The sequence below is a fragment of the Nymphaea colorata genome, chromosome 2, assembly GCF_008831285.2.
Source record: "Nymphaea colorata isolate Beijing-Zhang1983 chromosome 2, ASM883128v2, whole genome shotgun sequence".
Classification (NCBI taxonomy): domain Eukaryota; kingdom Viridiplantae; phylum Streptophyta; class Magnoliopsida; order Nymphaeales; family Nymphaeaceae; genus Nymphaea; species Nymphaea colorata.
The window spans coordinates 35509752-35534009 of NC_045139.1; the positions used below are offsets into that span (position 1 = coordinate 35509752).

Sequence of the window (24258 nt, forward strand, 5' to 3'; positions counted from 1 at the left end):
ATCAGTTTTCAGTTTTGTAGCACAAGATAGAACGCCGCAAGCATGTAATTTCATCACCTTGGAATCAACCGAAATTGTGTTTCGTAGCTTTAGTAACAGAGAATCGTAGAGCGAACGCCAAAAGGAACCAATCCTCACATAAATTTTTGCCACCATGAGCTACACAAAATAGGAGAGGAACCTCGCAGTAAGTAACAAAAACTTTGATACCAAGATTGAAGGCTTTGCACAATTGCGTAATCTCCAATCAATTCGCCCTTACATCCCCAACCAAATTGGAATGGGAAAAAGAAAAGGGATACCAGCATTTCTTTTGTAGATTGACATATATGATCTTACAAAATTATACCAGATAGCCCACACAACGAATATATCAGAAGTGATAGATATTATCATTCTCAAGAATGCTGAGAGTATTCAGTATTTAGTGCAATTCCCTCAAGCATCCTTTCCCTTAAGACATTGACTAAGCAACCAGAACAAGCACCGCAATAAATTAAGGGGCAACTTCGAGCCTGGGCTCAAAGCAGAAGCCCGTGAAAAGTTGCAAAGGGAAACGCTTGCTCACTGGACACTTCTGTGACCATTTCCATTGCTTCTGGCTCATGTCAAATATAAGCAGAATAGGTGAACCGTAGCTCTGAATATATATGAGATCATCGGTTCCACTGCTAGAGAAAACATCATCCAACTCCCCAAATCCTTGAAAGTACTTATGAGGCATACGAGCCACCTCCTGCCACTCAGTCTTGTCCAGTACCCAGATCCCAATCCCCTTGATTATATCAGGCCTGTCTTGTTTACCAATCCCACCAACCATTACCAATCTATTCTTGAGATTCATCAGACGTCCACAGGTTAAAGGACAGGGGACAGAAATCAAATTCTGCATCAAAGAAAAGCGAGAAGATCTACTTGCTAGATCATACATGACCAATCTGTGCCGGTACTCGGAAGTAGCCATGACACCAGTTGAGTAAATCAAGAAATAGAAAATCCCATTGCAGATAACACTCTCATCCCCTCCCCTCCATCCTCTCAAAACTTCTGTCACAGAGGTAACCCAGGACTCCGTATCAGAATCATAGACTTGGATTGACAAATTCCATTGAAGAAAATCATCAGGAACCTGCTTAGATTTCAAAACTGCGACAGTATAGGAGTTGGACTGAAGGTCCACAGACATAGAAAGGGCACTATAGTCCAATTGTTCAGGCTCGGAAGGCACCTCTATCTTTTTAGAGATCTTGGTAATAGGATTACAGACATAGAGCTGGCTCCTACTGCTGTTATCCATGAAACAGACTAACCCACAAGAAGACGCAATGAACCAGTTCGTTGCACCAATGCAAGGAAGGTGTATACTGTACCATTTCCTCAGAATTGGATCATACGCAAATCCGAACGGGCCTTCATTGCTTGTAAACATAAAATACCAAGGCTTGTGCGATGTAATACTTGAGAAATGCCACAAAAACCTGTCTGAACTGACAATCTCTAACCACCTTTTACAGACCAACTTTGCCCTAAAAATGCTAGCTATAGGCAAACAGGCCAGGATTCTCTCTAGTAAATCATCTGGCAAAAGAAAATCAAGAGAGACCACAGAGAGATCAACCCCAACTTCATCATTGCTGTCTAGGAATGTATCCTCCCCAATCATCTCTCTTCCTATTCCGCTGAAACGGCTAGGTATCCAAGAAGTCTCACCTTCCATTCCGAAAAACGTAAGAAAGAAAACCCCTATAGACAATCATAAAAGAGAAATAAATGAGAAAAAATAACTCAAATGAACAAGAAAGAAAATGATTCAACACTACTCAGAAGTCAGAACACAAACAACGGGAAGGAACTGATCACCCGTCATCTATTTCTCATTGAAAAAGAACCTAAGCCCCACGCCACCATCTACAAGGAAAAGATCCAGGTGGAAAACTAAATAGTCTAAGCGCAAGCAGATTTATGTCAGTAAGATGCTAACCACATGGAGGAGATCACTGAGCAGAGATCAATAAAATGCTCATAACAAGAAAAATCCAACCTAACCGCCTCTATTTTATCCATACGGCCAAAAGGCGAACATCTGACACGCCAAAGAACACTCAAAAGTAATTGTTTCAAATACACAGGAAGCAACATGAAGAAATGCTGGTGCCACATGCATCGGATCCATCAGAAACACGAACTAGCAGCAAGAGAAAAGAACAGAAAAGGGAACACCCACGGAGAGAATCAGAGTGGAGCAACGACATACCCAAACAGCAGAGCCGTTTCAAAGAACCCCAGACGTTTTACCACGTCCAAGCAGATGGGCAGCTCTAAATCCCTCAGAAAATGCCCCAGATTTCCCACAGGAAGCAACAAAATGTCTTCGGAACGAAAGCAGAGGACGACCCACAAAAAAATGAAAACAGAAACACATAAAAGAGACAGAGAGGGGAGGCAGGCGAGAGATGGTGGTTTTCTCCAGTCTCACTGTCGCTCTCGCGCCCTCACTCTCTCTCGATACGAGGGTTTTTGTACCCTATGATGTGGTGTGGGGTATGAACTTTTTCATTGTTTATTACGATTTTTTAATTCCTAGAAATAGTATAATACCTTTTTAACGATTTTAAAACTAAACTATAGTCACTATTTTTTTCTTTATTGTGAATTATTTTTGTCGTCATTATCGGTTATGCGTTCGTTTTCATTGAAGAACCATATCTTTCTCTTCCACCATCTTTTCCAACGTCTCCTAAAAATAATAAAAGTATCGTAGCCATTTTCATCAACAACAAAGCTCATGAGTGGATTTTCCCACGGGTCCACGACCTAATGTCCCCCACCTACTTAAATTCATTTTCTGTCATGCAGATTAAAAACCAAAAAAAAAAAAAAAAGGGTAGTGGAAGAAACAAGATTTTCTCTGTGCATACTTAGATTCTGCAAATTCTTTCCTTTCTAATCATTTCAATGGTTTAACTTACAGTTAAAAAACAAAATGGGTAGTGAAAGAAAAAAGATTTTCTCTGTGCTTACTTTGATTCTACAAATTCTTTCGTGTCTACTCATTCCAATCATGGTTTAATTTGCAGTTTATGAACACCAAAGATCTAAACTAATAAAATTTTAAAACAATAAAAACTGTAATGCACATATTTTGATTGATAAATGATTTTCCAATTTGAACGATGATAAACTGTCAACTCCTTTCAAGGAAAGAGACGTACAAGAAAGAGCATATGCACAACAAAAGGTGGGAGTAGAAGGTGCTTTTATTTAGCGACAGGCTGTGTAGCTTGGCATGTATCATAATGGCTGCTTGCGACCACAAAGTTGACATACAAATCCTTTTGAGGTATCAATGCAATTATTCTATTCCCATTAAGGATGCTTAGCTTCTTTAGGAATGTCATGTGCCTCTCATACAAGAAGGCCAAATGATGGCATAGGATAGCATGTGATGTATATATGGAAAGAACCCTAATTTATATGCACGAAAAAGATTGTAATTTAACTTTTTTTTTTTTGACATGAAAAAACTCCACGTAGCTAGTAGTGGCAAAGTCAGGATTTTTTGGCGGACAGACACATAGCTATGTAATTTTTTGAGTAACCACATTGTGATTTTGAGCTCATCGCCACATCAGGCCCCATGTATCTCTATCACTACTGGACAAAGAGACTTTATTAGTTGCCCATTAGTGTAAAACCTTGAGGCTAGTACCTTTCTCCCTAGGACTATGTCAGTTCCTAAAGATGTCAATGTATCCGACTTGGATTTGATATCTGACCGAACCATTCCAAAAAAATCGTATATGAAAAAATAAAAATTTAATATCTGATTAAGAAATCAGATCGAATTCAAATTTACGAAATGACAACTGATTGGATTTGCATTCAGTCAGACTCGGATTGGATTTATTTTGAAACTAATATCACACATTTAATGCCCTTATATTTTGAAAATTGATCAAATTCAGTTCAAAATTTGGATTCGGATATGAATGTAAAAATCGGTTCTAGATCGAATTCGGATTGTGAAATCAGATTTTGGATTTGAACTCAAATAATTTGTATTTGAACCTAAATCCAAATCCAATGAATATAAAAAAAAAATAGATATGGTTAAGAGTATATTCGATTTGAATTAGATCCGTTGACATCCGTATCTGCTACAACTTGCACAAGAGGATGTTATGAATAAAAAAAAAATGATTTGTGTGCCAAAAGAATTTAACTAGTGTTGAATGGAGAATACCCGTCCACTTAGCTCAGGAGCATGTCACAACTCACATATAATGAAAAACTCGAATGCCTTAATTGGCATCAAATTGTATGTGACACAAATTTGTTTGATAGCCCGAAATCTCAGGTCCGAGGCTGATCTAAAATCCATGCTACTAAGATAGAAGTGGGGGATTTCAATGGTATGAATCTCATATCCACATTGCACATAAAAATGACCATGGAAATGATGTCCAAGAAAGTAGGGAGGGAGGTTGAATTTCAGATCCACGGGATATGAGATCCTCAATAATTGAAGGTCTTCATAAATGTCAAATATGTGGCTAGCAAACACACCTTTAGATCAGAAACTTCAACTAAAAAACTCTTGGCACGTAACTCCTTTTGTTCATTCTTTTGTCTTCAAGTCGAACAAGGAACCAGGTGCTAATTGGTACCTAATTGTGGCAGTAAAATGTAAATACTTTGTATTGAGCTGTTTCTATACAAATACGTGAAATTGTGCAGGTAAAGCAGTATCAAATAGGTAGTAGGGCAGAGTGGGGTCCTGGTAGTGACTCAGTTTTTCAGTGTGGGGCCCACATAGAGTAGTTGCAGGAGAGAATTAGCGAGAGGTAAAGGACATTTTTGGTCCACGGATTCCTTTTTTTTTTTTTTCAGAGCAGCTACAAGATTGGATAATTCAAAGTTTGTAACAAAAAAAAAAATCAAGAAAAGTTGAAAAACTCCGTAGAGGATGAATTAGAGACTTGTGAAATTATTTCATAAGGATTCTGGATATAAATAAAAAGAAGATTTATTAGGGTCAATCTGGCCTAAAATAGGTAATGATCAAAATACCTTATTAAAATAAGAAAAACTTTTTAAAAGGGTAAAAAAGAATTATAAAAAAGTCTAAATGCCAACTTATTTTATAAAAAAGTTGGAAAATACGTCTACACACGTTTTTGGTGCATATTTGTTGTGTGCATGCAACTCAATCTCGTGAAATTTGACTCAGACTCTGGTTTTTATCTATACTTCTCGTTCCATTTTGACCACTGCCTCGTTGTTTGTTTTTCTATCAACCATTGATTCAAGCGGGTGCACCAACATCTTTCGGGGTGACACTAGGGGCGAAGCTAGGAATTTTTTGTTGTTGAGGTTGAACTATAGTTTCAAAATTTTAACATGGGTCAAAATAAAATTTTGTAATTTATATATATATATATTTTGAAGTTTTTAAAATCCCAGGGATGCCAAAGCCCCTGCACCTGGGTGGCACCTGGTGAAGCACTAATTTGTGACAGGGTCTTTAAAATATAAAGTGACCTTAAAGTTAAGAATAAATTGTTAATTAAATTGTTAATTAATTAATTGCAATTGTTTCCCAATGAAATAAACCGTTACCCAACCATTAGCTAAAAATAAGGCACATCGTGACCATTTCCTTGCAACTAAAAATAAACTATTACCTAATCTCTATTACAGGAAAGCATACAAAGCAACTATTTGCATCAGAGGCTGAAATTTTGTTGGCTACAATCACACTTTTATTGTTTAAATATTTTTATTTTCCACATTTACCTTAAACATCTGTGATGCATTTTCTTTCTGTTTTTTTTTTCTTCAATTTTTTCAAAACTCTCTGTTCATTTTCCTTGTTCTGTCTCTGTTTTCACTAACTGCCCCCGCGTAATTTGCACAGTCTTTTCATCCTTATAACAGTTACGCCTTCTCGCTCTCCCTTCGGGTACGCAGTTACTGTTTTGGTGACTGCTATCCCTTTCCCTTGATCTCTGTAGCTGTTTTGGTAAATCCAGTTTGAATTGGTAAATCCAGTTTGAAGAAAAGAAGAACAGAAAAAGTTTTACAGTAGTCGATCTCAAGCCTTCTCTTCCAGGTTGGTATTCTTTGTTTTTCAATATATTTTTATTTGATCACTTAATTTAATGTCCAGAGCTGAATACATATAGATATATTTTCAGCTTTGGACATTAAATTTTGGAATTCTGCTGTATCCTTCATATGTTTAGGCGGCATTGAATTTCTATAAGCAGGAACAGCATTGAGATTCAGATCAGATGGAGAAAGATAGCATGAATTGATGAGAATGGAGATTCAAATCAGAATCAAATGGCACCAGGCAAACGTAGTACTTTATACGAATTTATAAGAGAATAATTACCACAGAAGAAATTGCAGCAACAACTGACGCACATCATTGCCCAGCTAGCTTTTTCAATTAGCTGTGTTAGAGCTGCGTTGCTGTTCACCAAATAGAACGCTGATCAGCCTCCTGGGATCCTGAAAGCGCATCCCTTTGAGTTCCTTCTCCTTCTCGCGTATCCTACCAACATTCGTTTGTCATACAAGTAAGTCAGATCCCACATCTTCAGAACTTGGTTTTCTTGTAATGGTGCTTCATGCTGAATTAAAAAATCAACAATTAATATGCTGCAAATAATTTTCATGCAACCTTTTGTACATGCAATTAAGCTAAATGCAATTTCCTTAGAGAAAATGAAAATCACGTCAACATTTTAACCATTTGGCCGTGTCGAACACGGGAGATCTAGAGATCCTTGGAGAGAAAGGAAGACAATTTTTTTTTTCACGCGACTGCGGACGCCGGATCATTTATCAGCGGTCATATTAATACTTTTTATTTGTTCGAATTTAACCTATCTTTCTTAATTTATACATTGCATGTGGAAAGGAAAATTGGAGACTGTGGTGCATTGAGAATTTGTTATATTTTTTCATGGTTCCTGCTTCTAATGAATGTCTCCTTCTTCAAATGGTGGAATTGGCTTCTCAGGGTAAGACTACAAACTGGAAGGAAGGTTCATGTGATTCCAAGGGATCGGATTTGGGTTTCCAAACTCCATTGCAGGTTTGAAGGAATTCTGAGTCTTTTTCAAGCATTATTCTGCTGGTGCTTCTTTCCCTATGATTCCTGATCTATGATATCATTGCTTTTAGGCCCTTCCAGCTGAAGGATCACCTCCATGAGGTCCATGCAAATAGGTTTTGCGCATAACATTTTAAACTGTAAAAATATTCTCGTTTTCTCACAAGATTTGAGAAACGGTTAGAATTTTGTAGATGTGAAAGCTTTACTCACATACATTTGTCATAGAAATAAACATGTAGTTTTTTTGTTCCATAAGCCCTTCTGTGTTATTTAGTTCTGAATTTTCGGATTGTTCCTATATATCACTAGCTAGCCAATATAATAAGGCTTTTCTCTCATGATTTTCTTTGTGCATGGTTCCATATTCTGGTGCTGTAGACGTAGAGGAACACTAAAAAAAAACATGGATTCACCAATGCATGGGATGCTGGCCGTCATGCTTTTCTTTGTTTATGGTTCCATATACTGGTGCTCTAGATGTAGAGGAACACTAAACAAAACATGGATTCACCAATGCGTGGGATTCTGGCCATCAGTGAAAGTAGCTTTTTACGACGTCATGATCAGAGATGTCGATGAAGATAGACTTTCACTAACGTCCAAAGAACGATGTTGATGAAAATAGGCCTTCACCAACGCGTGGCAAATGCATGTTGGTGAAACCATGTTTTGATCGAAAAAGCAATGATTTCATTGACATGTACTGCATCGATGTAGGTGTTTTCGGATGAAATATTACCTATGCAGTGATGATACTTGGTGGTTAAACACTATTGCGGTGAAGATATTGTAGGGGAGGTTATGCGGAAAAATAGCCCTTTGGATGTCGTGTTTGTACACTTTGTCTGTTTAGTATGCACTTCTAGCCAGGGGCGAAGCCAAGGTAGGGCCCATAAAAAATGTCACTTGTTTGTAGGGCCCATAAAAAATGTCACTTGTTTTATATACAAATTTTGAAAAATGATATTTCAACTCTAATCAAAATTTAGAAACTTTAATTTGGCATGAAAATTTTCTGGCTCCACCCCTACTTCTAGCTAGTTGGGTTGGTGTAAGGCCCTGTTCAATACCTTCTCTACCTTTTTACTAATGCAAAGCAATAAGTTTTAGTTTCTATTGATCTAACAAACTGTAGGAACTAAGCGCTAAATAAACAAGTTGCTAAAAAGGAGGCTGATGAATACATAAAAATAGTGTAATGACAAGAAAACGAAACATCTATCATTCAACACAATTCCTATTCATTGCAACCACTGTTTTTATTTACGACACCATTAATCTATTCAATACACTTTTACCACTTTGTAACCGATTCACCATTTATGCAACTTTACTATGTCTTAATTTGCTTGCCCCACCGACTCTCTAAATAGAATTTTTTTTTTTGGGGTAGGATAAAGGCTTGGTAAAACCATCTACAAGTTGGTCATTGGTGTTGGGGTACTTGATTGTAATCGTTCCATTTGTTACTGCTTCACAAATGAAATGATGCTCAAGTTCCATATGCTTCATCGTTTCTTGTAGCACTGAACTCGTTGCCATAGAAACACAGTAGCTTTTGTTGTCAGAGAAAATTTCAGTTGATTGATGTTGAATATGCATATCTTCAAGGATTTACCTCATCTGAATCACTCGACAAGATGCCACAGTTGAACCTACATACTTTGTGTCAAAAGATAAATGCTACAAAACTATGCTTGTGTGAACTCTAGGACACTACATCAGAACTAAGAGTGGGGGGGGACAAACCCACTCATATTTTTCCAGAGGACATGCCCAATCATTATTAGAAAACCATTGACATGATACAACGGGTGACTGGCTTAAACCAAACGCCAAATTTTGAGGTTACTTGGATGTAGCACAACATTCTTTTTGCAGTTTTCAAGATGATAAACAATTGATGTATGCATAAATTCATAAATGAACACAGCTACAAACATAATAACATCATACAACATTGTGTATGTCTCAGATACATTAAGTTGCCCACCGTACGTCTAAAATATGTTTCAATTGCCTTGACTATCTAATAATCAATTTTCAGTTTGTCTCCTACATGAGTAGGAGTTGCATTTATCTAAATTGGATTTCTTTGGTAATCCTTTTATATAGTTTTCTTGCGACACAAATATTCTGTCGTTAGATTATTCGAAGATACAAAGAGACCCAAGTGAAACATTTCAAATTCTTTCATCATTTCATCTTGAACTGATTACACAATTTCTTTGAAGAAATAGTATATATGCAAACATTACAAGCAAAAGCTTGTTGTTTTCCATTTTGGTATATAATGTAGGCTACCTTTTTCTTTTATGAAAATATGCATTTAATTGGCTACACCAAGCTTGAGGTGCTGCTTTAAGACCATATAAAACCTTATTCAGTTTATGTACTTTCTTTTCGTGCTCCGTAATGGCAAGACCTCAGGGTTGTTCAATGTAAGCAACTTTATCAAGTACCCATTTAAGAAAATTGATTTAACATCAAGTTGAAAACATTTGCTATCCTTTTATTTTTATCTGGCCATAGGGGGATATGCTTCCAAAAGATCCGCTCATATTTTTGGACATTTAGCTTTCCTAGCATCTCAGATTTGAATTTTTATATTTGACTTGGTAAACTTATTTTAGTATGATGGAACTCTTTCCAGGTGGTTAATCTATTAGCTCCAAGTATCATTTCTTCTCAATAGTGACAACCTTTCTCATAATCTATGAGTCAAGTCACGATAAGGGCAACCACATACATACATGTATATTCTAATGAGCGTACCTTTCTGTAGGATGTGCCTTTATTATATGCCCATTGAATCTTACATTTTTTGTTGTTCGAAGAATGCATCGAGGCAGACGAGAGCTGACCGTCATGATGCTCTGATCTTTGTTGCCTTGAAGAAATACATCTTCATCAAATATTTAATGTTTAACTTTTTCTTTACTTAATTTCCAATTGTTATTTTCATCAGAAACTACATAACAACGAATACTTTGACTTCTTTAAATTGTGACTATGGCAACAAATCTTTAGATTCGTCATTGTAATAAACAAAAAAGCATTTTTCACTTTTCTTATCTGATAGCATTGTTGTGAATTTTTATTTTTATACTTCAAAATTCATGTTGTTCTCAACTAAAAACCGGGCATCAATGGATGTGATAGATTTATTGCGTTGGAGTTAGCAGCAATTTGTTTTATACTTCATCGTCAAGGAACAGGATGTATAAATTTTTCTCATATTTCGTAGAACATGGTAATGCTTTGGTTTCCTCTGGCCAAATTGTTGATGCCTATGCGTTCTTTACTTCATAATCCAATTTAGAATACATGAATTCATAATTTTTGAGCTACCAACTTCTCTTATTTCATGACCTCAATCCTAAATATGTGTATTTTTGTTATGTTGAAGGAAATGGAAGGAGATTCAGCACGATTTACCCAATTCTCCAAATCATCTTCATTCTTAGCTTCAAAGCAGGTCCATGCAGTTTCTATCAGCATGCCTTCGTCACCATTGGGATTGAACCCAGAGAATGACAAGAGAATGTCCAATGTCAGTGTTAACCATGACAACTCTTCTACCAACTTCGCAGCAGGGCCGCCTACTTCTTCTCGTAATGCTTCTCCAAGGCTGCCCACGCAGGCAAAATCGTATTCTGTTCACATGCAGGCAGATACTCTAAATGCAGACCGGCTGCAGCTTTCTGATCAACCGAGCTCTTGTCTGATAGATTCACAAAGAGATAAGAGGACCATGAAGTCCTTTAAGTCCTTCAAGACCTTTTCCGGCAGGCTTGAGAGGCAGATAACGATGTTGCGAGGCAAACCAGTTGAAGAGATAAAAAGCAGTGATGGCCCGCCACCACAAGAAGTTGAGGTTCTGCCAGTGGATCGATATTTTGATGCTTTAGATGGGCCTGAGCTAGATAGACTTAAGGTATGATCTGACAGCAAAATATTCGGACTTCTTTTTCTCTTTCTCACGATGAAAAAAACAAATGATTTCGCTTTCTTGGTGCAACTCACTCTGCTCTTCTGTTCATATGAACATGCCTAGAAGGACACTGATGCCTCTATTGATCAGCATAATTTTTACCACATCAAGAAAGTTAACATGGACTATTGTGAAGCTAATCTTTTGTCTAAACCCAAAAGAATGACTTTGGGCTTTCTTTTTCAGAATGATGGATTGTTAGCCTCTTGCTTATCCAAAAATAATGCCTCTGAAGTAAACCAAAGTTGGTTTAATCCCAAACATTTAATTGTTGATAAAGCGGAAGAAAAACTAAATGTGGCCTTTAGAACTTTGCTTGGAAGGATGATTTATGATGCATGATGTAGATGCACCCCAATAATTCATAAACGGAAAGTATATATATATATATATATAATTCAATACTGGAGTATTATAAGTGTTAAAAACAAATAACCGATCCTGAAAAAGTTACTACAGGGGCATTAGCTACAGTTTATGGTGCTGCAATTGCTTATATAGTACTAAAGTTTAAATTTTTTTTGCCCGCAGGGGCAATCCGGCGTCCGGTAGATTAGAATTTCTCTATAGATATGCATTCAGTCGCGTGGGAAGAAAAGGCGAAAGAAACTTCGGGTATGAAACTGATTTGGTTTCTTGCTTTCACAGGACGCTGAAGAATTAATCCTTCCTGAAGATCAGGAGTGGCCTTTCCTTCTCAGGTTCCCAATATCTTCCTTTGGCATATGTCTTGGCCTAAGTAGTCAAGCTATCCTCTGGAAAACGCTATCATCTGCTCCATCATTAACGTTTCTACATGTAAGCCCAATCGTAAACCTGGTTCTCTGGTTTGCCTCTATTGCGATTGTTGCAATTATCTCCACCATCTACACTCTGAAAATCATTTTCTACTTTGAAGCTGTTCGTCGCGAGTACTATCACCCAATTCGTATAAATTTCTTCTTTGCGCCATGGATCGCATGCTTGTTCTTAGTAATGGGATTACCTCCATTGCTGGTGAAAACCGTGCCTCCCATGGCCTGGTACTTCTTGATGGCTCCGATTTTCTGTCTTGAACTCAACATATATGGGCAGTGGATGTCCGGAGGACGCAGACTGTCCAAAGTTGCTAATCCATCGAATCATCTCTCTATAGTCGGAAATTTTGTCGGTGCTTTGCTGGGGGCTACCATGGGTCTGAAAGAAGGGCCTCTGTTTTTCTTCGCCATTGGTTTTGCTCACTATGCAGTGCTATTTGTTACACTGTACCAGAGGTTGCCAACCAACGAGAAATTACCCAAAGAGCTCCATCCGGTATTCTTTTTGTTTGTTGCAGCTCCAAGTGTTGCTTCCATGGCGTGGGCTCGGATCAATGGCAGTTTCGATAACGTCTCAAGGATCATATATTTTATTGCGTTGTTTCTCTACATGTCTCTGGTAAAATCTCTTCACAGATAAATTGACTTTAGTACAGTTTCTTGAAGAATGGTCATGCTGTAGGATTTGGAAGATTGCCCACCTCTTGGGTCAAGAGTTATTGGCAGGTCTCTTAAATGGACCATCATGACGTCCACAAAAGAGCACTGGTTTTGCTATGGACTCATTGGATCCCAAGTGAATTACCCTTGGGATTCATGAATCCTCATAGCCTAAATTCAAAGCCATGTGCTATGTTCCCAAATCTGGCCTCTGGTGGTGCTTTTCAAATTTAACATCCCAGTAAAACCTGTTTGTTGCATGTGCAGGCAGTCCGGATTAACTTTTTTCGCGGATTCAGGTATTTTTTTTTTATTTTGACATTTCAGTATTATGGTTTACTTCACATGCTTATGCACAACTTTTTGAGCATAATGCCTCCTAAAAGTCATGATGTACTTTACTACTGGTTGCAGTTAAAGATCTAGATTCTAAATTAGTACAACAGATGTTTAAAAACTCCCAGAGTTGAGTAGGGTTCTTGGTGGAAGTGAATTTCTACTAATTTGCAGTAACCATGCTAAACCTGATTGTGAGCCAAGTCAATCACATGTAGAACTAATCTATATACGTACGTCCCACAAATAGTTGCAGGTTTTCAGTTTACTCTGTACATGTACGGTGTTCATCGTTTTTCCTGTTCACTTACAACACCGCTTCAGATCAAAATATTAACATGATGAAGAAATTTTAACTTTTACCCTCAACTTTCAGTTGGACATAAGCTATCTTTTTTCTCTCTCCAGTATGAGCAGAAAACATGTCGAACACATTACATGCGTCTTTCTTCTTTGCTTTTTGAGAAAACTGCGCCAAGCAACGCATACGTTCAGGTTAGGAAATAACTTGCAACTATGACATTTGCAGGATTTGATATGGTCTTATTGAAACAAATCCTAATTAACATAGATATATACGTATAGTCACACAAACACACACACACATATATGGAGGCAGTCAAAATACATAGCTGACCAGAGTGGATGCCTTTTCAGGCCATTTCCGACAATCGAACAACGAGTAGATGAAGTTGGTCAATGGATTATGTTTGGGCATGCTCTTTCTGGCTCTGAAATCCTGACGTCCACGCAATCAATTGGGTTTCACTCTCTGATACCAGATATTCATGGTGCAGGTTCTCCTTAGCATGGTGGGCTTACACATTTCCGATGACTGGCGCTTCAATTGCGACAATTAAGTACACAAATGAAGCTCCGCATGCCGTCAATTTGGCTCTGTCTATTGCTCTATCCTGCATTTCTTCTGTCACAGTAACGAGTTTACTGATCACAACGGTCATCCATGCCTTTGTCCTTCGTGATCTCTTCCCAAATGACATAGCCATTGCCATTACGAAAAAGAAAGCAAAGATTGTCAAGAAGAACTCGCATATTATGAAGCTGTCACCCTTAGACATCCCCCTCAGAGAAGTCACTGTATCCAATCAATGAGCATTGTCCAGAAACTCAACGAATGTTGAAAAGTTTCCACTCTAGAGCAAAAACTGCTGAATATGAAACCTTTTCTGTTGCTTTATGCAAACCCAAATAGTACTTTCATTTCAAATGGCACAGTTTTGTAGTCCTAATTCTGTGCTTAATGGGCATGGCAACTAAATCTAGTCATTTTGCGGAGACGAGGATCATCTGCTGTAAAATATAAACGGTGAAATGATTGCTTAAAAATGAATTCTTCTATCAGCAAGTTCCAAACTTGATCAGCTGACTTGGAGGTCTGAAGATTATTATGTATCATTCCTCTTTTTATGTTAATGTATATGTCATGTGAATGCACGTACGACCCATGGAGTTTGGACCTTAAAAGCAATTTTTATTGTCCTCTCTTGCAGAATTATATATTTTTGGTACATCAACTTGCCTAAATCATTTATGTATTTAGACTGTGTTTTGCATCACTATGAGTCTATGACTTAATGTATCAGAATATGATCTTCCGAGTCAGTAAGAGCTCTTGGATTTTTTAATTATAATGACCCAGCTCACTCCCACATCGGACTTGGGTTCCTGGTAACCCACTTCCTAGCAGCTTCGGTTCTGGTCTGAAAAAGACTAACAACCAAGATAACTAACAGTTGAACAACCCCTTTATGTCCCCCAAGATTTTGACAATCTTATATACAAGACTACATTTGTGGGTGTTACATTAATACACGAGAGTTGTGGAGAGTTGTGGAGCAAGTAGGGCCTTGGACTGAGAAACTTACATTCTACCTCACCTTTCTTTGGATCACCTGTCAATTCCTTCTTATACATTTTGATAACACTAAATGGAAAGCACCAATTTTTAGGGGTCAGTCAAACTTTACTCTGTATGAAATAGTTTTTAACTGCATGATTGATTGTGAAGAAAGTTGTGCCTTCATGATGACTAATTGATCTAATTTTTGGAGGGCTTATCAGGAAAATGACAAGTTTTTATATGTAAAATTTCATATGAAATCTATTTACCGTTTAAGAGATTATAGAGTCTTTTGTTTGGATTGAGATTAATGCACAAATGCATGGTAATCCTCATAAATATTTTATGTTTTCTGGATTAATTTTCAACGTTCAGAATCCTATCAGTTTGAGAAAATATCCTGTCTTTTGATTGAGATAATATTGTAAAGAAATGTGTTCCAAGGCTTCTTCTTTAGCATTTTGGCAAAAGTTATCATAAAGAGGGAAAATGGTCCCAAGTTGGATTGGAATCTGACTGGGTGGGATAAGGTTATAATAATTACCATGAAACGCGAATCAGCAAAGGATCCGAATGGACCCAGTTCCACAAAAGGATAAAAATCATAAGGATGGGTAAAGAAAAAACATGCGAAGATCCAAATGGATCCCAAATGTCGTATGTTTGAGCCATTCAAATTTGATAAAGAACCGAATTATAGGAAACTCGATGACCAGCCTCACTGTTGAGCTCATTTTGATGGTCTCACTATATGACATCCTAATGGAAAGACCGCCTCAATAGGAACAATAGATGTGGGTGCAAAAGTTCACAGTCATTGAGAACAGAAATGGACAATGAAGTACCTGACCTCCAGCCACCCATCAGATAGTGGATGTTGGGTTTTAAAACAAAAGATTTTGACAAGAGTAGGTGAAAAGGGCTGTAATACACAGCAAAAGACCTCAATTTTTTGGTACTCTTGAACTTTAGGGGTCATTCAGCAGCAGCCACATTATGTGAGTTTCCTATGAATCTTTGGGGCAGATTCATTGAACATTAAAATAATGTTCCATGATTTTGATATCATCTTTGGGCAGATTCATAATATACTCCAGAATATTCATGTTGCCAAACGACCCCTTAATGACAGGAAGGCTCATTGCATAAGCTAATTTGGACTCCACCCCTCAATCTTGCAAACCCACTTCTCAAAATGGCAGATGGAAGTATAAACCTCAACTTCCAATTCAAGTCATTGGCTATGCTCTCAAATATTGACCAGTCCCACAACTCTTTTAGGAGGATTTAGGGGCCAAATCCAGAGTGGTAGCTAGCACTTAAGTTGTTTCAATCTGGTAAGATATGTCTAATTCCCATTTGCTAGCAATCAAGAGACTATCTCCCACTCTTAAGTATCCTGGTCACAATGCCATAGCTAATTTTTCTTCCCTGCACAAAGCAACAAGGCAAAAATTTTCCAAAAGCTGAAAAAGAAGGTTCTTGAAAGATTTCCATACAGAAAATCTTGCTCATAGTTCCAGCAGGCAACTTTACCTGTCAATCGAGTTCTTCTAGCTCTATCGACGCACGTCACAAAAGAATTGCAGGGCAATTTGCATACCAAAAACAATTGCAGAAGGGCTTTGACACATTGAACACGCAAAAGGTCAGCCTGGCAGTATCAGATAAGCCATGGGCCTCATCAGCGCTGGTTAGGCAAGCCGGTAAGGTCCTCCTGAGGTAGTATCGTTCAATGAAGCACAAAGACCCTTCATATTTCAATCTTAAATTCTTGCTACTCGCATTATAAATGCGCGCTTGGTGGCCATGTTCTGCATGCAATGTTGGGACAAAGTGCAATGAAAGGTCTGGATTTCCATCTTCAAATGGAGCAAGATTTATCACCCTCACCCTACTTTTAAGAGGCCATCACATAGTTGTGTTGTTTCATGCATCCACAACGGCATTGGCCTGGAAATATATGTAGACGTCAATGAACAGTTCTGTGTCATGAATACCAGGAAGTGATTAGTGCCAAACACAAGACAAACATCAATGCAACTTTATCAGGTAACATGTTCTAAACGGTACAACATTCAGCCTTGAGCAGTCCCCATGTACATATCATCGGTCAATACATATTGATCTTCGCAGTTAATCTCCAACAAGGCATCAGCCAGATAATTTGAAGAATCTATTTTGAAGAAATCATGACTGGTGTAACAGCCCGCTACATGGCCTGATAACTCCGGCAGCAACCTTCACGGTACTGAAACCTTAATACCCATCATGCAGGAATAAACCAAAACTAGAACTCAGATTGATAATGGTTCACACAGCACCCATATTTTCCATCTGTAACTAACTGAAGATTCAACATATCTCAGGAGGAAGATGGCCTTTTCGCCAACGCCAATAATTTGATCTCATCGAGTCCACCTTCTCTAAAATAGAACAGATAGTACTCGCAAGGTTGTTGGACTGACTTGAACTACCTTCTGATTCAATCAAAGTTGCAAACTCTGCTGATGGTTCAAAACCATAGCAGAGAAGGTCAAGAAGAAGGCTCAGAGCAAAAACAAAGTGTGTGCTTCTTCTTAGGATTTCAAGGCACAGTTCAGAAATGTAAGAGTCCTTAATGAAAGATTCAGTTTCACCCTTGTATAGGCCTCTCAAGTATCTCCAAGGGCTCTCATTTCCGGGATTAGCTCTAATTGCCTGAGCAGTATATCTCACTTCAGATTCCCTGGTTGCCTGCAGACCACCCAACAAGGGTGATCTTGTTATAACAAAATATCTCTGCAGCAGACAATCGAGTTGTTCATCAGAGGCTATCATTGATAGCACCATCAAGAAAAAGAAAGAAAAACAAGAAAAACAAAAAAGGAAACTCAGACCCAGTCATTGGCTAGCTACAAGCTCAAACCAGCGTGGGTAACCAAAAGCCTAATCAGCCATAGTTTCGCACATAGTCACAAGTAACGCCTTGGAGTTTTATACGGCGAGGCTTTTCTAGGGTATAATACGACAAGCTTAAAAAAAAGGAAAAAGACAGCAAATTTTTAAAATTTTTAAAAAACTAAAAACAAAGGAAAAATAAAATAAGTGAGACACAAACATCAAAAAATAAGTAGATTTGCAACAAATAAAAAATATAAAATGAAAAAAAAATTGTTTGGCTTTAAAAAAATGAAAGAAATGAAAAAAGTGTAAAAAACACGTTAAAAACGCATTATTTTAGTTTTTAACATTTAAAAAAAATGCATTTTTTTAAGTTTTAAAAGGTCATTTAATTTATCAGGTTTTTTTCGAAAAAAACACGTTTTCTGTGCCTATGGCCGTCACTTTGGCATATGTATGCACTTTTGCATGGAGGCAACTCAATAAAGCCATACCAGCTGAACTGAGAGTGGGGTTACCATTGAAGGTTGAGTACAACAAAAACTGATGAACAGTAAATAGCATATTAGAACATCTATCTGGAATAGCAGGAAAAGATCCAAAGGGTAATAAAATCCAAGTTTACTATCATTAACCTTGAGAAGGCATTTTGCTTCATAGGAAAGTACACTTTTAGAGGTTCAACTTTTTCATATCCAGCTAGGTCAGGCATTGACATTGGTACTTATTTGTTATTTTTTCTCACAGACATGCACGACAGACACATTTGATGGTCTCCTCCAAGTTCTGTGTGCCTATGTGTTCCCTACCCCAACCCTCCAATCAGTGGATCAGATAGCCAAAAAAATTTTGACGGATGCGATGTGAATAGTTTTCTTAACAAACAACAATTGGTATTGAGATGAATTTCCTTATGAGGTGATAAAGAATATTGGCCTGTATCAACATACCTACCTAATCTGAATTGGCATTTTTAAATAGTTTTTACTTAAAAACTTTAAGACAAAATATTTATTACTTCATTAAAAAGGGACCAATACAGGCTAGATCAGCGAATTTTCACCATTTTTGCTGATTCAGGCCAAATTTTGACCCATATCTATAAATCCCTCTATCAGCCCCTGTATCATTTTAGGGAGGGGCCAATACAATGTATATAATAGGGTAATACAGCCCAATGTGAACTGATACCAATAATTGACTTCACACAATGCCAAATTGAAAGAAAAAATTGTGAAAGCATTTTTGACAGCCTCTGACCTAATTTGACAGTCTCAGTTATTTTCAGTTGTCATATTTATAGATACGTGACATATGTCCATTGGTTTCTAGTCTTCTCTGTCAGAGCCTGACACATCCGGTATTGAGACTTGCACAAGTGTCCAGGTGACAGTCACTGTGACAGTCACTGTCGTTGAGAACTGTTTCGTAAAACAAAAACAATTGAATAGAATGAACCTCATGCATGCATATGACATCTAAAAGTAAAGCATGAATAAGGAAGAACAACAAACATATCACCTTGGAAGAGTTTATATAATAACTCAAACTGATAGAAAATACCAACACTCAGCCTACTAACATGTCTCTTTCAAGTTGCCGCCAAAGATATCCATATTGGAACTTTGGACCTTTTAGATCTTCAGGCTGCAAGCAAACATGTACAACTTCTACACATCCGAATGATTCATATTTGGATGTTAATGCCTGTATCCCAGTTATTCAAGTAGAAAGAAACGAGTTTTGGTTGTCTTTGACAGTGAGCAGTATATATGTCTACCATATTGGAGCACTTCCATCTGTGCAATTGAATGGTATGAACTATGAAGCCTACCCACATGGGCAACCATCTGAATCCAAGACACGTGTCAAGTGTCAAAATGATTCAAACCATCCACAAAACTTCTTTTTCCAAAAAAAATTAAGATGTATGGTGATATGATGATGCACATATTTTTTTGACATATCTATGTGAGCAGGTGAAAAACTCAAATACGAAAATGATGCATATGCATGATTTGCACTTTCGTGTCACGGCTTCTTATACCTCAATATGAAATCAAGCTTATCCAAGTCTCTAAAGAATGAATGCAGTTGAACAAAAACCTTTAACTCCCTAAGAAAGAGGTAAATCCTCAAGGAATAGCAACCCAAAATAGGGAATAATATTCCATCTGTCTCTTATCCATAACTAAGGACGAGAGGAGATAACACTCTCACCGCAGGATTGGCGCCATCTATTTCTCATATCATTCTTGTTCATCGGCATATAACTTGTAAGTAATTGATATAAAGGTTTTGTTACTTCTCTTTCCTGGTTAATGAGTTCATCTCTACTTTAAACTTCACTAGGACCTGATCATCATTCTTTTATTTCATCCTTCAATTTTGGTGAAAATTTGACAAGGACCCAAATAGCATCGAGAGGAAAGGTAAAAGTCCATCCACACCATCAAGCACAAGATTGATGGGATGTATATTGTATCATACTATCATATCTTATATAGATAACATATAATAAGATCCCCTCCCCCCCCAAGAAAAAAAAAAAACAAAGAAAATAAAAGTGACAAGATTTTTCTGTATGAACCAGGTTGTGCTTGGCTTCTCTCAAGGAAAGCCACAAGCCAAGGTTGAAGAGGCCTATGAAGTAAATGGGACTTAAACAAAAATACATGTGTGGTTTTACTCAGCCCATTTAGCAACTCCAAATTGAGCATTTATTGCTAAAGGTAATACCTCCAACTTTTTCCATTAAAAATGACATAACCATGATAAAGAAATTGAAAGGACTCTGTTCCAGGCCAAAACTAGACACCAAGCATAAAATCATAAAAAAAGATCTTTAGCAGAATAATTGCATAAACAAATCACAAAAAGCTAAGATATTGTACAGACATGAAAATGGACAGGAAATGTCAAACACAAAACTGAAATTAAAGAAGCAGAAATCATAGTAAGGTGCTCAAGCATATCTTGATCTTAGACATGGGGACATAGAGCACATTTGAAAGACTAAGGGAAGGAAAGCACAAAAGACAGATACAGGAATATCATCTCATTAATATATATGAGGAAACAAGGGACGGAGGATGTGATGAATACAGAAACCATACAAACGTGAGCACATGCATTCATGGTTGAAAGGCTAAAACGGCAAAATTTATAATTCAAATGCAACTAAATATTTGACAAAAATGATAGAGTCATAGACACTGCAGCTAATTACCTGATTCCAAGCAGAATTATTGAACACATCATCTTCAAGCAGTTGATGACAATAATCAAGTTCATTTTCCCACCCACCTAATGTTTGAAGTACCCACTGCATGAAGATTCAAAAAATTTGAAACCTTACATGAAGACATATGTCCCTATGCACAAAACGGGTAAAAGAAGAAAATAGCAAAAACAAAAATAGCTTACAAAAATGCATGCCTGGGAACATATGAATAAAAAGCAACACAAGAACAGAAATGTTTCAAAAACTCGGATTCTTCAACTGTACTACTAAAGAGAACAGTAATGTGAGAAATCAGAAACAGAGCTTCTTGCCTGCCTGTGAGACCAAGCATGATAGTTCTTAGCATCCCGAGATAGTATCTTCCTAGTAAATTCTAGCTCCTTTGTTGTTGCTTCTTTTCCAAGTCTCTCAGCAGTCCAACGGCGGTGATGCCTGCAAGTTCTATGGAGATCAATTTCCCTCACAGCAAGCATAGACAAGTTATGCTTGCACTCAGGCAGTAAGCACAAGAGTGAAACAAACCACGTAAAAGATATGAGTTTTGTATTGATGAAATGGAGCTGCCTCAGACTTGATATTGCAGCTATCAAGGAAACTGCAAGGATCAACAGACTCTCTTGGCCTTCAATTCACCAGATTTAAGAGGGAACTAAGAGGCTATCTACCCCACTCCCCTAATGCTGGATGCTGCTAAGAGGACAGTTAAGTGCAAGAATTTTAAAGGATTTAAAGGCACGTTTGGGACATTGGCGGCCCCATTTTGCAGGTCCAACCCAATTGGATAAAGCAAAGTATTTTCAGGTCTCTGCCACTCTGGAATCCAAGATGCAAGTATCCTGTAGGCCCTCCCCAACTCCATCTACCATGGTGCAAATGAAAGCCATCTGTTGGCTCCTTCACGTGGTATTTTCTCCTGTGGAAGATGCCCTACAGGTAGTAAATATAAATTCATTAAAACAGCCTTTCATGGATACAGAGGCCCTCTTTGCAAGCAAGGACCCATAGCCTGGAAGACCACTATGAAATATTCTTGAGATTTTCAAGGCACATTCAAGTTTCTGTTTGAGGTCCTAGGGCAATTTAGTTATGTCGTGGGCCTCATGCCGGATGAAAATTTTCAGTGGCTTCTACTATATATCACGTTTACTCTTCTATTGTGTGCATGCTGTCAGCTAGCATGCTACCATAATATTGTGGAAGGATTCCGAACCTGGGATTATTAAAAACCTAGGGCCCTCATATACTCCGGATGACTTGTTTCTATCGCCCATATTAGCGAGGCCTCCCATTTTGTCAAAAAGAAAAAGCTAAAAACATAAAATAAAAATAGATAAACTGCACTGGTCTTGGGAGAAAAGAGTACATATCAGCAACTCACCATATCTGGTAGTTCTTGGAGTTCCTTTCTGCTATCTTCTCAATGAAGCCCAACTCATCGTCCAGATTAACATTGAGCGTTTCAAGTATAAGACGCCTAAAATGCCAGATCTGGGGTGAAAAAGTATACATGGGACCAAAATGGCGTCAAAATACGTACTTGATAACGAAAACAAGTGGCAAAAGCACACTAAACCGAATGAAGAAAGGATTCCTTTAAGCAACTAGTATCTAACAATTCATGAGTGTTATAGGAAGCACGCTTCATGTTTGCATGTCAAGTTAATGGAGAATCACGCGAATTGTTCTAGTAGATCAATACCTCAGATGGCCACAGTAAACAACACTCAACAACGAGAAGAAGAAGGGGGAGGAGGAGGAAGAAGAAGAAAAGCAGAAAACGAAGCTCAAACAACCACCAAAGCCATATAACAACACGGTCACCTCAAAAGTATTAGGTCAGAAACCTAAATGGGTATCTTCACAATAAAAGAAAACTGCAAATTACCGCTAAAGCAAAACAGAAAAGAGAAGATAGCCCAACAAGATAAGACCACAAAGGAAGTTCACTCTCAATTCGCTCAATGCCCAACGAGTCAAAAAGATTACGGTGTAATTTCCGGCGTTCAATCCGATGGCTTCGGTGGTGAGCTTCAGGGCGCGGGGACTACGCTCGTCGGCGGCGTAGACGGCCCTGAAATAGTCCATGGTTTCCCGGAACTCAGGGGTGTAGGCAATGGGAACAACCGGGTTGGGGCCATCGTCCTGAGGGAGGGGCTTCACGTCTCGCCACTCCTCCCTCTCGCTGATCGGAGGGAGCATCTCCTCCTCTTCGTCCGAATCGGAGTCCATATAGTCACGCCCTCAGAGATCGGCCAGACCGGCAAGAGACCACAGACAAGCTACTTCACGAGCTGGAGAGAGAGAGAGAGAGAGAGAGAGTCTCCAAGGGCGTCAATGACGCCGCGTCATGTGCCTACCGGGAACCTTTTAAGCAGAGAAGGATTCCCTCGCCCATCTGACTTTTGATCTTCCTCGGATCAGATCCAATGTATCCAATGTCAAAGTTTTTCTCCGTTTGGAACTTGGAAGAGGGACCCAAAATCAAACCTTCCCTTGCATCAAACCCCTTCACGATGGAAGACGGTCGAATGTTTTTGTGTGGATTAGACATGTCAACGGCTCAAATTTAAATAGGATATACATTCAAATTCTAATACAAACAAAGACAAGTCTTATTCGAATTCAAATCTAAAATCCAATTTTTCAATTTGAATCCAATCGATATTCAATTGGACATTGATATTCAAATATGAATCCAAATTTTAAACCTAATTTGGCTGATTTTCAAAATAGAGGAACATTGATATAAAATATTTACTTAAAACTAAATCTTAACTAAATTAGATTGGATATTCATGTATATCTGAATATAATCAGATTATATTTTCTCCATTTTTTTAAACAGTTCAATCGGTTATCATATCCAAATTAAATCTATTGACATCCTTACTGTATATTTTAAGTCTCGGACCTATATCATCTTCAATTTGTGACTCTTACTACGCTGTGTGAGCAGTCACGACCCAGCCATGCCATATCGAATGGTATATACATTGAACTGTATATTTATCATCCTCAATTTATGACGTGCCACATTGAATTATACATTTAAGATTTTTTTGCTGTGAAATTTTCATGGAAAAAAAAAAACTTTTAAAGGCAATCTCAAGTTTTAATGAGATAATAAAAATGTATTTTAATTAGGATTTTTTAAATTTCCACCCCAAGTTGAGAGATATTCCTTGATCTGTTTGCCACTAAGGGCACATTTGGATGCATGCTGGAAACGATGTTTTGAAGGAAAAATATTATTTTTCTTTCAAATGTCATTTTGGGTGTCTTTGGTGTATGAGTGTTTGGACACTTGGTCGGGGCCATTGGCGGTACCTGGTCCTCGGCCCGACTTGAGCCTGGATC

At 37.9% G+C, this 24258-nt stretch overlaps 3 protein-coding genes across 4 annotated transcripts; 1 reads left to right on the forward strand and 2 right to left on the reverse strand.

Moving 5' to 3' along the window:
• Positions 1–171: 171 nt before the first annotated feature.
• LOC116246787 (F-box/kelch-repeat protein At3g61590-like) lies at positions 172–2505 on the reverse strand. The gene is made up of 2 exons (XM_031618650.2): positions 2255–2505; positions 172–1743 (listed from the first exon to the last, which is right to left on the reverse strand). The coding sequence occupies exon 2, from the start codon at positions 1715–1717 to the stop codon at positions 497–499; it is 1221 nt and encodes a 406-aa protein (XP_031474510.1). The 5' UTR covers positions 1718–1743; positions 2255–2505; the 3' UTR covers positions 172–496.
• A 3416-nt stretch (positions 2506–5921) lies between these two features.
• LOC116247045 (S-type anion channel SLAH2-like) lies at positions 5922–14354 on the forward strand. 2 transcript variants are annotated; one of them, XM_031618993.2, is made up of 7 exons: positions 5922–6112; positions 6246–6584; positions 7031–7105; positions 10536–11063; positions 11769–12536; positions 12845–12876; positions 13711–14354. In XM_031618993.2, the coding sequence occupies exons 4-7, from the start codon at positions 10539–10541 to the stop codon at positions 14024–14026; spliced, it is 1641 nt and encodes a 546-aa protein (XP_031474853.1). In that variant the 5' UTR covers positions 5922–6112; positions 6246–6584; positions 7031–7105; positions 10536–10538; the 3' UTR covers positions 14027–14354. The 2 variants fall into 2 exon arrangements, with proteins under 2 accessions (XP_031474853.1, XP_031474852.1); XM_031618992.2 differs by having other exon boundaries at positions 6270–6584.
• A 2450-nt stretch (positions 14355–16804) lies between these two features.
• Positions 16805–23248, reverse strand: LOC116248626 (protein farnesyltransferase/geranylgeranyltransferase type-1 subunit alpha). The gene is made up of 5 exons (XM_031621526.2): positions 22888–23248; positions 22280–22389; positions 21213–21333; positions 20887–20982; positions 16805–17555 (listed from the first exon to the last, which is right to left on the reverse strand). The coding sequence occupies exons 1-5, from the start codon at positions 23128–23130 to the stop codon at positions 17130–17132; spliced, it is 996 nt and encodes a 331-aa protein (XP_031477386.1). The 5' UTR covers positions 23131–23248; the 3' UTR covers positions 16805–17129.
• Positions 23249–24258: the final 1010 nt, after the last annotated feature.

Excerpts from the sequence above, each read along its gene's own strand:
- LOC116246787 (XM_031618650.2), bottom strand. The coding sequence starts at position 1,717 with ATGGAAGGTGAGACTTCTTGGATACCTAGCCGTTTCAGCGGAATAGGA.
- LOC116247045 (XM_031618993.2), top strand. The coding sequence starts at position 10,539 with ATGGAAGGAGATTCAGCACGATTTACCCAATTCTCCAAATCATCTTCA. Across the intron at positions 11,064-11,768 it reads CTGAGCTAGATAGACTTAAG|GACGCTGAAGAATTAATCCT; the intron begins GTATGATCTGAC and ends TTGCTTTCACAG. Across the intron at positions 12,537-12,844 it reads TGTTTCTCTACATGTCTCTG|GCAGTCCGGATTAACTTTTT; the intron begins GTAAAATCTCTT and ends TTGCATGTGCAG.
- LOC116248626 (XM_031621526.2), bottom strand. The coding sequence starts at position 23,130 with ATGGACTCCGATTCGGACGAAGAGGAGGAGATGCTCCCTCCGATCAGC. Across the intron at positions 21,334-22,279 it reads TCCAAGAACTACCAGATATG|GCATCACCGCCGTTGGACTG; the intron begins GTGAGTTGCTGA and ends TAGAACTTGCAG. Across the intron at positions 17,556-20,886 it reads ATAATTCTGCTTGGAATCAG|AGATATTTTGTTATAACAAG; the intron begins GTAATTAGCTGC and ends TGTCTGCTGCAG.